The sequence below is a fragment of the Amblyomma maculatum genome, chromosome 9 (genome assembly GCF_055883805.1).
Source record: "Amblyomma maculatum isolate TAMU_Amacu chromosome 9, ASM5588380v1, whole genome shotgun sequence".
NCBI classification, from domain to species: domain Eukaryota; kingdom Metazoa; phylum Arthropoda; class Arachnida; order Ixodida; family Ixodidae; genus Amblyomma; species Amblyomma maculatum.
In genome coordinates, this window is record NC_139352.1 from 17123950 (window position 1) to 17138833 (window position 14884).

The following is a 14884-nucleotide window of genomic DNA, read 5'->3' on the forward strand; positions in this document are numbered from 1 at the left end:
TGGACCCCGTGCCATCCCGGGCGCCAACCAGCTCTTATGATATCGTGGATATTCCCCTTAGACCTGCTATCGTGACAGCATAGGGTGTGGCAGATAACAGGAAGGTCCCGGTGCAGTCTTCTATGGTACCCTCGTTTGTTTTTTATGTATTGTGGAAATATGTTCAATCTAATAAACTTTCACTTCTAAACAACTATGGGGTCGTGAAAATCAGCCAAAGCCTTTAGGGTGTCCGAGGGCTATCTGCCGCTTTTTTCGTCCACTTTCACCAGCTTTTTCCAATCAAAATCAATGAGCTGTATTTCAATATTTCTAAACCTGCTTCATGACTACCATAGCTAAATTTTAGAGCTCAAAATAAAGCCCCAGTAATATAAGTTTCAGCAAAAATGATACTGGCACATTCAGAGTGTGTATAATATTCACTTAAAGCAGCCAAGAAATCAAGAAGTTCATAGAGCTAATCTTCATTCATATTCGAGCCAAATTTAAAAACTTTGTGTGGAGCCGATAATCTGCAAATAATGTGTAAAAAGTGCTCGCGACGACCACTCACAACCGAATAGGGGGACACATCTCCGCGCACAATACTCTCTATTGATGTCAGTGGGGCTGCAGAGTGCGTCCCCTCATTGGACACTCCCAAGTTACACGGGTGGGACGGAGTGAGGTGGGGCACCGTCATGACTCGTTTTTCTTGTGCGCTGGCGTGGATTGAGTTGGGTGAGGGAGAGGAGGCGCATCATTTTCGATCGCTAATATACCTGGTGCTAATGAAGCTAGTTTAAATATTTTTGCGCTGCAGAGAGGGTTGATAGGATACCTATTGCTCATGCGCATTTTATAACTTTAGTAAATAGTTGTGAATGGGCCCTTTCATTGTGGCTTGCTTAGGGCTTCATACGCCCTGTACAGGTCATGAGAAATAATTACATGCATATAGACTTTTCCCCAAAGCTCAAGGCAGCTGGATTCTGAACAGTGGGAAGAAAAACCAGAAGTATTTGTACCACAGCTCTATTCTGTCCTATAGGCAGGCATTAGTAAATGCTTCCCTAGTCCAGCATAAAATGTGGTGATGCACTACGTACTGCTTTGTTATTAAAATATCTGTTAGAAGTACTAAAGTGATGACTGCAGCAAATTTTTAATGATTTAGTACATGTACAAACAAATGACAAAAAAGTTCAACAGCCATTTATTAAAACTCTCCATGTCACAGGTCAAATGTCAGGATTAACAAGGTTGCAAAAAAAAACAAAAACCTTATAGTAAGTAGATGAACAAACATTACCTGTGTACATAAAAAAACATTTGTTCGCTATTGTAACAGTGGAATTGCTCTGAGTTATCACAGATACATATACATATTGAAGGAACATTGCATCTTGCTGCCAGCCTGGGTTATAACTGAGACCATATGTGACCTCTCCAGTGTCTTCTTACAACTAACTGAGAACTGGCTACTAAAGAGAATGTGGAAAATCCCTGTGTTTCTAACTATATCGCCCTGCTTACTTTGGGAACCTTTGTGGGGCAGTTTATTCTGTGTATAAACAGAGATCGTCTTAATGGCACTGGTATCCTCATAATGCCACAGCATGATCTGAAAAATGGCATTTTCTTTTACTAGCTGCAGCGTAGAAAAAAAATTTGGAACAGAAATGCCTCAGCTTATGTGCAAAACGTGCGAGTTCACTATTTGCTATGTGTGACAGTAAAGCATTCAGTACCAGCACTGCTTTACTACATTGCCCACTAGTCTCGACACTAAGGTTTTCCCATACTACCACCTATGACAACCAGCATGCAGTCTCCAGGCAAACATTAATAAATGCAAAACAAGCAAAAGAAATATGTTGAAGCAGCAATATGGGACGGCACTTTTAAAAACAACAAAACTGCTCTTTTCCTGTGACTCACACCCAAAGTCATCTCATCCATTAAACCCAAGCACACGGACGACACAGCACTCAACAAAGTGAGAAAATTCCAAGCAAGACAATGATAGTGATTTCCACAACAGCTACAGCATCTGCCGTCATAGGCTGGTACAAACGCAGAATGCAAATAAGTTGCTCATTGGCATGTGTATATAATTCCACATGAAGTAAGCGTAACACCACACACGTGTGCAAAAGCTGCCCACGAATGGTACACACGGTTGCAACAACGCCACATTGCTTACCTTCGTTATAAAATGGAAACTGCGTGGTGTGCCAACCACACAATAGAAATTTATTGCTATAAAAATCAAACTATGAAACTGGCACAGCCCTTTCTAATCAACTCTGAAGCTTCCTTCAGCTCTTCCAAAGCTGCCCGTAAAGCATTGCATTAATATCACATCACTCAGTTTCCATAAACGCTCCAACACACTAACGACATTTCAAAATATATATCCACACTTTAAAAAGCTTTAAAAGACATTTCAAACCTTTTATTTAACTAGGACACTAAGATAAAAACTAACATTATCTAACACACACAAAAGAACAAACAAAACAAGTGTAGCACTCGTAACAAGATATAAAGTATTCAGCAAGAAGGAGGGGGCAACTAAAGAAAATTTGAGCTTGGATAGCTGAAAGCCTTTTAAGAATGACTAGACAGCACTGATAGAAAACAGTCCCCATGCTATCAGTCAGCGTCTACAACGCTAATGACATCAAAGTAGATTCAATGCTCTGCGATTGCACACAAGAAATTCCCACGCAGCAAAATAAAATTATCGAGACCCAGGTGTAAGCATTAACACTCAAACAAAGCCGGATCTTGTCAGAACCTTATTGCTTTGTCTAATTGCAGTGCTAAAATTGTGGAGCTGTAATGATCTACAGCTTGAGAAGCAGTAGCTTTTAACACTCTAAGCTGCATTGTATGCCAAAGATTACTAATAGCAGACTGTATGAAGCATTGCGTGCTGCTACGCAGGTCTAATGGAGAACTTAGTGCACCACAAAAAGCACAAAAACAAAAACTTCACACAGCGAGCTGCTAACGCTGAAGGTAGATGGCAGCCCACTGCTTGATCGAAGACTTTCACAGGCATGGAAAGTAGCAAACGAAAATATTCTGACCATAAGAGAGTATGGGCATGGGCCAGGAACCTGCTTGCTGCTGCCAAGTGCATAACATATCTAAATGCATGTTCATACTGTATGAAAACAAATAAACCAGAAGCAAGTGTTTTAAACAAGTCACAAATTGTATATGCTTAGAGAGCCTACAATGCTGCCTTAGTGCTCCCACTAACACTTTTGACTTACAACTTGAATTTCAATGTTCAACTCGCGCCCGAGACAAGTATTTCGACTAGTACAGTGCAACACGTCAGGGTTCCCATCCATGCACTCTTTGGCACTGGCAACCATGAGAAACTCTCGCAAGCTTGACCGAAGTTGAACTGCATCTAAACGTTGGTTTATGCACGGTGTATGCTGTCGAGAATATTCCAGCTGTGCAAAAGGTATGAATACAAAAAAAAAAGAAGTGCAGTGCAATGCCAACTATTGGGACTAATCATGCTACGTTCACAATGACAAAGCTAATGCACCCTCGCTGAACAAACCTAGCCGCAGCACACTAATGACTCCAGCAGTATATGCAGCCACCCATAACACAACAAACTGCATAAGAGAATGCAACAAGAAAGACGTGTAGCAACAATCTCCACCTTTGGCACTACCTTTGTCATCACATGCAGTCTATAGGGGTTGGCACGTTGGTCCAAAAGCAGTGGATGGAAAACTGCCAAGAGATCTGTGGACGTAACCTGTTGTTGGTACCGGTATGGTTAGTTTTAACACTTGCGGTGGCCAATTTGTTAGTGACCAGCCTGAACAGCCCGAAACAGTTTCATTGTTGTCCATCATTGCTTCTGGAGATATCACCATTGTCACTGCTACGGCAAGTTACACTGTGCTGACTGGCCACGAGAGAGAGAGAATACCACTAAAAGCGTAGCCTCTGTTGGCAATGAACCTAGCAGTGGCCACCTTGCCATCAACTCTGTTGTGCCACGACTGGCCAAGTGCACCATTTCCTAGACTGGTGGACAGCGGCGCAGGTCAGACGTCGGCCTTGCGGCTATCGTGCACGCTGCTGTCCGTGTCGCAGGAGCAGCTGCAGTCTTCCTCACTGGGCGCGGTCTGAGTGGTGAGAGATTCGAGGTGGCTGGCAGCGACATTCTCGAGCGCGTGCACCTTGACAATCTCCTCGTGAATCTGTGCCCGCGGTGCTGGCAGGCACTGGTTTCGGTGCAGCACTAGCGGGATGCTGCCCGTGGGGTGGAGCAGGAGGTAGTAGATCACCTGGGCCGGCAAGTGCCGCATGGGTCAATATCAGCATAGAGGAAGAAGAAAACTGCACTTAAAGGGACAGAACACTGGCCAAAATATGTCATGAGATTATGGTGGAAATGAAAAGAGCTTGCCTCATATAGTACAGGTCGAGCACTAAAAATCAAAGGAAAGAGGCTTTACAATTTTAATTTGCCACTGAAAATCGCATAAAAACTGAGGCGCTACCTTGCGGAGCAACCCCATTACTTTCACTGTAGTACCCCACGTGACTACATCTCGGCAAAATATAGTTGATTTTCGTAAGTTCACACTGTTCTTTTTCTTCTTCGAGTGCTTGTCATAATTTAGTATATTTTGCACTCACTCCAGTGCGTCCTTAAATAAAAACCACCTCTCCTTTCGCATCGTGAGAGGCATGGTTTCAGCTTTTGCCACTAGATGGCGCCAGTGTTTTGAATTTCGCGGATGAAGCGATGATAGCACCCACTAAAACTTTCGTCAACGAGGCGTAACAGCCTTGCGTGTGAAAACTGAAAAGGACGCTACTTTAAACTAAAAAATGTCTAATTATTGTCTGCCGAGTGAAATTTATATTTATTTTTGGTGCGTGTTTTTTGACGACCACCAGTCATCATCGCGGTTGCTGCTCATGGTTTCCAGAATTGGACTACATAAAAACGGGCGCATGTACTGATCGAATAATTCGCGGTAAAATTTTTCTACATCGTTTCAACCAAAACCACTATGGAAATGAACATTTTAGATCACAATCTTTTCATTGCGCTGAAAAAAATATAATGCCTAAATTGCAGTGTTCTGTTCCTTTAATAAAAAAATGGCATTCAAAACTTCCTGCACTAGACATCTCATCACAGTCTGAAACTATGAGCTTGCTGTCGGTGTATGCTACCCATATCTCCCCTGCTGTGCATTGCATATGTGTATATGCAGATGACTGACAATGGCGCATGTGCCTGAGAGAGAGGAAGTCAAGGTTGCCAAGCTGGGCTGTTTGATTCATGATCAATCAGAGCACATATTCACCATAAAATGGCTCTACTTCCCGAAGCTTACTTTTAGCTGCAGATTTATTTGAGCCGAGGCAATATTCATGCCGTGTGATGTTGCTTCACCAACCTTCTCCCCATAAGAAAAGGAAGAACTGAGGCTATCTTGTCAACAAAACTGAGCAAGCACAATGTGCTTCATGATGATGATGATGTTACAACTACACTTTTTGCACAAGGTAGGTAGGCATCTGAATAGAGTGTCCGACAAATGTACAAATAACAGAAAACAAAAGAAAACAAAAATAGGGCAACATGAATAGCAAAATTTTAGACATGAATCAAACCTGAATATTAAAAATGAGCAACAGAATATCCTTTAACAAATCTTTCCAATATACTGCCTAGTTAGATTGCAGATAAAACTGTCTGTGAAAGATGTCCAGAAAAGAGCATATATTAGACAGGTGCAAACAAAATTTTTGGATGCGAAGCAGTAGGAATAATGAAAACTTCTTGCAAACAAAATATTTTCAAATTTTGAAAATGAGCAAAAACAGTTGAAGTTATTTTTAGTAGTCATCACCGGGAAAAAAAAAAAAAGATATAATGTTACAAATTGAAAGAGTGCCTTCAGAAAAATAAGGCGGTGAGTAGAGAAGTCTCTTTTGACAGCAACATAGTTGGCTCACACTTTTCAGATGTGGAATAATATCTGACTGACAAGTACGTTTGGCGAATTACATAAATAAACTCGTAACAGAGCATAGCAGGTAAACCTGCTACAGCGCCAAAAGAAAAATCTGATACTGTGACGCCACCTTGCATGGAATGAGTAACAGTACATTGTGATTAATGAATACATAGAAAGAGCATGAAAGCATGAGAAGCACATGTGCCCACCATGAAAGTGATGCCGAGGAAGAAGCACAGGGTTCCACCCAGCACCGCGGGAACCTTGTACCAGATGTCGGGAGGACTGTAGTTGTAGAAGACGCCCAGAAGAATGCTGTTCTCCACAAACGTGACAACATAGAAGGCAGAAAGGCGGAACCGGGTGGGCGTGTCCACCGGGTTCAGGTAGCAAAAGATGAACACCACACCCAGCACCAGGTTATAGACCAGCTCCTCCACCCTGGGTGCAGTCAGTGTAAAGCAGGCAGGCGATGCAACACAGGGCAACTTGTGACGATTCCAAATGAGATGGCCATTTGCATTCTGAATAAGTTCACAGAAACTCAAGGATATCTGGCTGGCCAGACCTGCTGCCAGTACGTTTTAGAACTGCTTAATCCAACTGTGTTACTCGTTATTTTAGGCTTCTTGCCTCCGAGGAAAAGAGAGCACCTGAAGAACAGGCCCCTATTGTGTTGGGTCTAGTGCGGGGGTGGACCCAAAGGCTCGTTGTTGACTGACCAAGAAGCCAGAGCCTTTGGTACTGGGGCACTGACCACGGTTGCCAAAGCAGAGATGGGCCGATGATAAGAAGACTCAGCGATGATTTATTCTCAAGGAAGAAGTAAAAATTGAAGCTCTTTTACAGCACGGAACAAGCGTTTTTATGCACTGCACATTGCTCTGTGAAGAACTCCATTCCCTAGGGAGAAAGGTATGGATAACAATGGTAGATAATGCCCTACCTCTTCATGTGCTAACATCTGTGGGAGAGGGTGTATGCCCATATCCCTGCATGTCCTGTAACCCAGAACACATACAAAAACCTCCCACGAAGAAAAAAGGAGAAGCATGAATAGGTTTAATGTTCAAGCATGAAATGAGGACCACCCTGCAGGCACGGTAGAAGGAAGTGACAGCCACATATCCATGGTGAAAGATGGTGAATTGCAGAACTCAGCATGGAACCCAAGATCAAACTTAAACACTTTGGGCACGTCCATCAACCAATAATAAGGCAGCGCTTTGCAAGAGCTGAAGGTACAGGATCTGTGCCATCAATCTATATAAGTGTGAGTTATAGCTAAAAATCTGCAGCTTGTGCCTGCCATTGTGCCACTACACACAGAATACTACATTCTTCTATAAGGGAATCTGTTCTTTCACTTTGCTCTCGGTTTGACAAGTGTCTGGTTTATGTGTAGATGCCTTCACGCAAACATTTGTGAACGTGCATCCTGTTTCAATGAGACATTTCTTTGTCTGTTCTTGTATTGGGAAGTACGGCCGTGCATGATGCCCCGCTCTGCCCTGCCGCCAAAAATAGGCATCTGGAAGTGTTGAAAAAAAATAAACTTGATCTCCTTGTTTCTTCGCCTCACGACGAGCAACATGTATCAGTGTGCAAAGCACTGTAATGTTTTTTATGAATCAGACACTGCAACACGAGATGAAGCTGTGTCACGTATGAGACACATTGGCACTCACAGTTACTAGTGTTACAAAACAAACAGATAACCTCACTGGTGTTTCAATCTGCAACATTGTTTTGGATCTTGCGTAAGACCTGATTTCTGACAGCTCATGGGAGTGTCAATGGCCCAAAGAAGACTGAGAATTAGCGAGAGCAAACTGTATTATGCAAAGTCTGCACTGTACTGTATGCATATTGTAGTGCAATATGTATTACTGGCATTGACATTCGATTGCACATAGTATTTTTTCTCTTGTTTAGCATTCCTTTATAACCATTTCACTCAGTGGTGGCTGTAAGTACCGAGAGTATGTCAAAAACTTTTTCATCCTTAGACAATACTGGCTAATGCAAGCCACCAGTTTACACAAAAAGGCCTTTCAAAAGTCTGTCCAAATAATTACAACAGACTCCGCACCAATAATGCTTACGCAGCATTTTACACATGCCAAACCATAGCACTTTGCTGCTGATAACGACTTCACGAGCTGAATTTTCGGCCATAGTAAGTGCATTTAAACTGATCGGAAAATGCAAAAATCCCCTGCACTCATATTTTGCCACATCTTGTATAAATCTGTGGGTGTTCAAAACTAATCCGCATCCCTTTACTTTGGCATACCAGTATTCCAGGTTTACAGCATTGCACTTAACTTCACTTAACAGCTTAATGGCGAAAGCCTTTCCACCTTCTTTCCTTCTACCTCTTATCTTCGACCTCATTGGGCGCGAGCGCTACCACTGGAGCGAACGGCGCTAGTGTCGATCTAGAGGAGCAAGTGGGATCATGTGACTCCTCTTACTACTACTGAAGCAGACGCTTCATTGAATTTGTGCGTTCTGATAGTTAATAGTCGCGTTTATTTCTACAGTTTTGGTTGTTAAGAGTTCCAGCCTTTCACGTTTTGATCTTGCATCGTTACTGAGCCTGCTGAAGTTTATTTAAGCTGTTGCTATGGTCCGTTACTGTTCTGCACACGGACTTAAGCGAGGGAACCCAGTGCAAGCTCCCATTGCTACCCGAAACAAAGCTCACAGAGTCTTTCTTAATGAAGATTTAAATGGGCAAAGAAGGGAGTGGTCATTCTCATGATGTGGGCAGCAGACGTTTCAGCGAGTAAGATTTTGTTCATGGTGTTGGCGCTAAACAATTCGGTGAGCAGCAGAAGAAATGGTGTGCGCGTTTTAATTTGCGCTTATCACTTATAAAGCTAGCGATACTAATGCTGGAAGGATGGAAAAGATGCTAGCTTCTGCATGAAGCAGTATGCTCCCTAAGTAAGGAAGGATCGCGCGAAAGCCAGGGCCTCAAATTATTCTAAATGAACGCGTTGACACGGAAATTTCACTGAAGTGAGCTAGAAGATTCTGCCGCCTCAGGCAGCGGTATGCATGGTGAGAAATGACAGAAACTGCGAATAAACGAATGATTGAGTATTGCATACATGTTGTGATGTGCTGATCGAGGTATGCGAAAAAAAAAAAAAGCTACTGAGCACGGGGAAAACAAATATCTGCTCTGCAGAGTGCCAATGATGGTAGTCACTGCGCAAGAATGCGCCGCGTGGAACGCACGTCTTCACACTTGCTATAAAAATTAATCCATGTCATCCCCACAATCAAATTTGCTTGCTCTACTACGCTTCCACCGGCACTATGCGAAGGCACTCAGCATCTGTCAGGCTCCTGACAGTTCTCTGCTCTTGCGAAGAAATCCTATTATCTGTTCAGTGATTGCTTACATCTGACTGGTTGTTGTGTGGCAGCTTCAGTTGTTTTCTCTTTTTTCTTTTTTTTTTTTCAGAACAGCAGAAATGCTGCAGCCAGTGCGTGTCGTGGTAGCACTAAAGCTCACCAACTTCGATAACTCTGACTCGGCTTTCTTGCCGAATGAGTGGGTCTAATACCCCCATTTAAGCTTATACAGGCCCAGACCGAGATGTATATTAAATAAATAAATAAATTAATGTAATGCTAATGCACAACTGAACTGCCTAGAAAAGCATCCTACAGCCGCAGTTCAACGTGGGTTATCCCACTTAGGTCGTCACGCAAGCGCTTCCGAGAGGTGGCGCCATGGTATGTCCTCGCGCCCAGTACTGTATGTCTGTGTATTTGTTATAAAGACCACTCCTCTCCTTGACATGCCAGACTGAACTGATTAAACGTAGCCTTTTTATAGAGACTAGACGTAACTAGCCAAACGGGGAAATTATCTCGACTTCAGAATTTATTGCAACGCCTGGCAGACACATCTCGCGCAACCTTGCAGACACGAGATTTTCACCATGAGCCTAGAAAGGCTGTAAAATCTAACAAATACTTATCACATCAGGCATGAGACCGATTACCCACCTGTTCTCGTAGAACTGCGTCTTCATAGAGATAATCCAGGCGGACATACACAGCCAACGCAGACCACAAACGAGGAACATGTAGAGCGGGAAGATGGAGGCGAACAGGCCCAGTGCCAGTACACGGGGCACCAGCACGAAAAGGCGCCAGAGGAAGTAGACGGCCGCACCACGCCACCGCATGTTGGCCTTATCCTCGATGACCAGACGCAGCGATTTGTTGTACGAAGCCAGGGACCAGGCCACCGACACCAGGGACGTCACGATGGATACGTTCTGAGCCACCACTGGTGAAAGCATGGAGAAAAAAAGAAAGCGACTTGGGGAGGAGTAAATACAAACAGCATTAAGCTGACCTTTAACACAGGCTTGCTCAAACCATGGGTTTCTTTTAGCGTTATTTAGGGTGCCATTAATCTATGTGTGCCCCAACTTCCATGTGCACACTACCTACTCTGTTCTCTGACTATTCGATCATTGCTGTTTAAATTTCACCACTTCTTGAAAGTAGTCAGCAAAAAGAGACAACAACCAGAATACAGCTCATGTGAGGTTCATCACAAATTTTCAGCAGCTGTTGGGATTCATTGAGGCTTAAAAACATTGATAACACCTGCTATAATGCACGATCATTCAGCTTCCTTAAATGAAAATCTGAGCAGTATCCATGAGCCAAATGTTTAACCACTACCTGCCTGACGCATTTGTGCCAACAAATATACCAACCAAGATTGCTAACAAACAACACGACAAGGGCAAACCGACAAGCAAATGAATATGTAGGCAAAGCCAGTCAAATTTCCTTGGACGAATCCCAAATCTACAGATTACCAAGTTGGTAAGTGAAATGACTTATTTTGGAGACTGTCCTGTGCTTGAATTTTGGAACAAGGCTGATTTTTCTACACAGACCTACATGGTTGCTATTATAGGTGTACAAATAAGCTCATGTGCACTCCTTCTTGTGAGAACTGTATCCCTTCTATGGTCCCCCTAATTATTCAACTAGCTGACAAGGGTCAATAAAATAGCTAAAATGAAAAGATCTTGGTTGAATATTAGAGGAATCCCTCAAAGTGAAGTAGATTTGTTAATAAAAAAGTAATTACTGAGACACGTGCACCCAAGCGCAGCCATACAGCTATAGAGGAACCAGGGAGAACGAGAGGAATAAGATGGCTTACACGGTATGAAAGAGCACTGTACAAGGGTAGAGGGGGGGGGGGGGGGGGGAAGGGAGCCTCAGGTCCAAGTCGAGCCAACATTTCGACAAGTGGACTTGTGTTCGCCCAAACGAAGACAAGTTCACTTGTCGAAACGTTGGCTCGACTTGGACCTGAGGCTTCCCCCCCCCCCAGACAAAGCTTTCTCAGAAACTTCGTAGTTAATGAAAAATTCATCCTGGTCCAGGGACCAAACTCGGGACCGCCGCCTTTCCGGGGCAGTCGCTCTACCAACTGAGCTAACCAGGACAGCTAGCAGATCAGAAGTTAGGACGTTAGGAAGTTACTTTTTTTAATAAAAATTCTACTCCACCTTGGGGGATTCCCGTAAATAATCGACCAACAACACCGTTCCTACTTCGAGAACTATTGATTAATTCGCTCTCCATTTGATTTGCTGGCCGTCCTGGTTAGTTCAACTGGTAGAGCGAATGCTCCCGAAAAGGCAGTGGTCCAGGGCTCAATCCCCGGACCAGAACGAATTTTTCTTTAGCTACGAAGTTTCTGAGAGTATAGCTTTCTTTTGTAGCCGTATAGCTGAGCTTGGGTGGATGTCAATAAGTAATTACTCCTTTATTCATGGGGAGGTGTTAATGTCTGTGAGCTTATCTTGGATTTTGTATTTGCAAGCATTACTGTGGACTTCACAAGCTCAATTTCCTTTAGTCAATGCACGCTTTATTTCTAAAATGAGAAGGAAAGAAAGCCAACAACTGCAAGGGCTACTGACTTGTCCAGAAGTCTTCCTCCTGATGTGGGTAGTCCCTGGCGAGGATGCATATCTGAAGGATCAGCTGAGGCGTGGCCTCCATGAAACACTCGAAAAGCCGAAGCATGCTGGCGTCTACATCTTCTTCGGCACTCCGTCTGTAGAACTCACGCTGCTCCGATTTGCTGCGGGCACTCTTAAGGCCATAGATGAGGGCATCAACATACCTGCACCGGTGTGCAAATGCATACATGTTGCTGCATCAAAGTAACTATTGTTGCTGCAGCAAAAATGTGAGGCATCTAAATATAAACAAGTACTCACAAAAAGTTTTAAAGCCAGATTTGCTCCATTTCGTTATTTAACAGACCACTTCATCATTTGCATCAGTGGTGGTATGGCCAATCGATACACAATGTGGAAAGCCATTAGCCTAGCCTGCTTCAAGTGTTTTGAACAGAAATCAAACAGCAACCACGAAGTCAGAACTAACACTCATCACCATTTCACAAATGCTTAAGAGATTTGAATTATGTTATAAGAGTTCCTCTTACACCTTATCACATACAGTATAGGACTACACCAAACGAAATAAGATGGTTACTGCACTGAAATTAAGCTGATCCTGTCCTCATGCACTCTATTTCCCTCCCTGAGATAGCCATTCACCTGCAGAGTTCTGCGTGGAAAACTATAGTGAGTTGGCATCAATGTCACAGTGGTCACCATTTTGTGATATATGAAGCATGGGTAAAAGCCACATGCATGTCTAATCTACTTATTGCCACCTGCCCTGGCTCACGCCACAGGTGCTGCATGCTGAACCATAAAATGGGGCGTGTGACGTCACGTGAATACCCCCTGTGCAGCCAAGCAGAGAGTTTCAACCCAACCCCGGCAGCATTGAATAGCTGGAGAGTACCAAGTACACGATGTGTAACTATACAGCAGTGCAATTCCAGCCCCACAATTGCCATTTTAAAAGAATCCTAAGCCACTTTTTGCCAAAAAGCCATTTCGTAGCCTCGGGGTGTTCAGGAACCATTTCATTAAAAGCACTGTGTGGAAAAATGTCTAAATACAATGTACATATGAGCATCCAGAATCTTGTAACAAATTCTCAAACATCAAATAACAGCCTGTTATGACTGCTCATTTGGGAAAAGGGCTATATCTATCTAACTGTGGTTGTACCAAGAATTGAAGGCCTCTGGTGGTGCTCAAGATGCAGAAAAGCTTCATAGAGGTGTTCCACTAACTGAACCTGTACAATTAAAACAATAAGTGCAGTTGACATGTTTAATGTGCATCTGTAATAGCCAGACTTTCACGTGTGACTATGTACGCTCTATTTATGCCTCCAGCTCAGCTGAGGCTGAAAATAAATTCTGTGCTACAAACTGTTCTGTCAAAGTTCTCCTTGGTACTGCAATCATGATTCCAAAAATTTTGGGCACCTTCTAGGAGTCTTTAAAGTATTCTACGGTGACTGCTTCATTTGAGGACATTTAGAGGCTACAGCCCTCAGTACACAATATGAAATTAACACACATTAACGACAATACTGTCTCCTGACAAGTCGTTTGCCCCTGTGCCCTGTATTTGCTGGCATGGAATTCATAATCAACTTTGATTTGAGGATCCTACAATGAGGTTTACACACTGCTTATACTCAACAAGTTTTTAATATTACGCTACAAAAAAAAAATATCACAAAGAAGCCTTGTGTAACGTGCCTGAATGTTCATTTGCAGTTGTGTTTACTGAGCGCGCAAGCGATATATGCCTTATTGTATCTTTCATGATAATCACTGCTGTATGCAATGAAGCGCCGTCGGTGGCTTATTGTGTTCTGACATTGACGGCCGATGACCTTATCGGCACGGAATGGTAATCAACAAGCCACACTGTTCAGCAATTTTGACACTCTCAATAACAGCGACAGATGATACGTGCGAGCTTCCAAGGACGCCCGAAATGAAGTGAGAGTCATCAATTTTCGCCACTTCGCATAGACACGTGGCTTTACTATGGGCGAAAACATCAACACGAGACAGGCAGGGTACAGCACTTTCTCCCCAGCATCTTAAGATCAGCATTTCCTACACCACTCACTCCAAAGGTCAATGTGCGCAATTCTAGTTACGTAAACAGGAACTCACTCGATTGCAATGAATCGGCGAGCCAAGATTTCACTCACCTGACGACTTGTCCCAACTGCAGCAAGTGAAAGGCAGTCCTGACGAACCACTGCAGCTTGGACGGGTGCTTTCCGTGCTGCTTGAGATCTAGTAAATACCACCTAAAACTAAAGCTCATCATAATGGTCGCGGGAACCAAGATGAAGGCCATGGTGAGCCCGAAATACCAGTAACTTCTGTCCGTGTAGTGCCGGTACGCAACCCAGATGTCCGAACCGGTATCGAATAGAAAACTGCCCACCGAACACAGCACACACAGTCCGTCGAGAATCGTGTACTTTCGCTGCTTGAAGGCCGTCCGCACCGATGGCCTGCTGGTGACCACCACTGCGGGCTCGCACTTGCAATTCGAGTCGGTCGGCCCATTGGCACGAGCGCCCGTCGAAACGTCCGCTTTTTCCGTTGACATCGCCGCCGCTTCGTTCCGCCGCGGCTGCCATCAGAGCCGGCGAGGATATGATTTCTACCCGATCTATTTTATTGTCGCAGCCCGGCGCGGACCACCACTGCACCACACATGGTGACCTAGTGGCACGGAACCACTCTCCGAGGCGGCGGCGGCCGGGTCATCTAACAACAACGCGACACCACACCGCAACACGCATCCTTTTCGTCCTCGGCTGAGCGTGACGTTTGACCGGGAGCTGTGTGACGTACTCCCCCAGGGATCCCAGCGGCAGCGGCTTGGCCTCCTCTCTACATGCTTTTTATAACACCG

The 14884-nt window shown here is 44.0% G+C and overlaps 1 protein-coding gene across 1 annotated transcript; it reads right to left on the reverse strand.

The window, feature by feature from the left end:
- Nucleotides 1–1175: 1175 nt before the first annotated feature.
- On the reverse strand, nucleotides 1176–14580 carry LOC146178443 (XK-related protein 6-like). Its single transcript, XM_084578273.1, has 5 exons — nucleotides 14166–14580; nucleotides 11987–12192; nucleotides 10035–10320; nucleotides 6215–6446; nucleotides 1176–4313 (listed from the first exon to the last, which is right to left on the reverse strand). The coding sequence occupies exons 1-5, from the start codon at nucleotides 14573–14575 to the stop codon at nucleotides 4071–4073; spliced, it is 1377 nt and encodes a 458-aa protein (XP_084434399.1). The 5' UTR covers nucleotides 14576–14580; the 3' UTR covers nucleotides 1176–4070.
- Between the last annotated feature and the right edge of the window lie 304 nt (nucleotides 14581–14884).

Excerpts from the sequence above, each read along its gene's own strand:
- LOC146178443 (XM_084578273.1), bottom strand. The coding sequence starts at position 14,575 with ATGTCAACGGAAAAAGCGGACGTTTCGACGGGCGCTCGTGCCAATGGG. Across the intron at positions 10,321-11,986 it reads GGAGGAAGACTTCTGGACAA|TGGTGGCTCAGAACGTATCC; the intron begins GTCAGTAGCCCT and ends TGCTTTCACCAG. Across the intron at positions 4,314-6,214 it reads TCCTCGGCATCACTTTCATG|GTGATCTACTACCTCCTGCT; the intron begins GTGGGCACATGT and ends TTGCCGGCCCAG.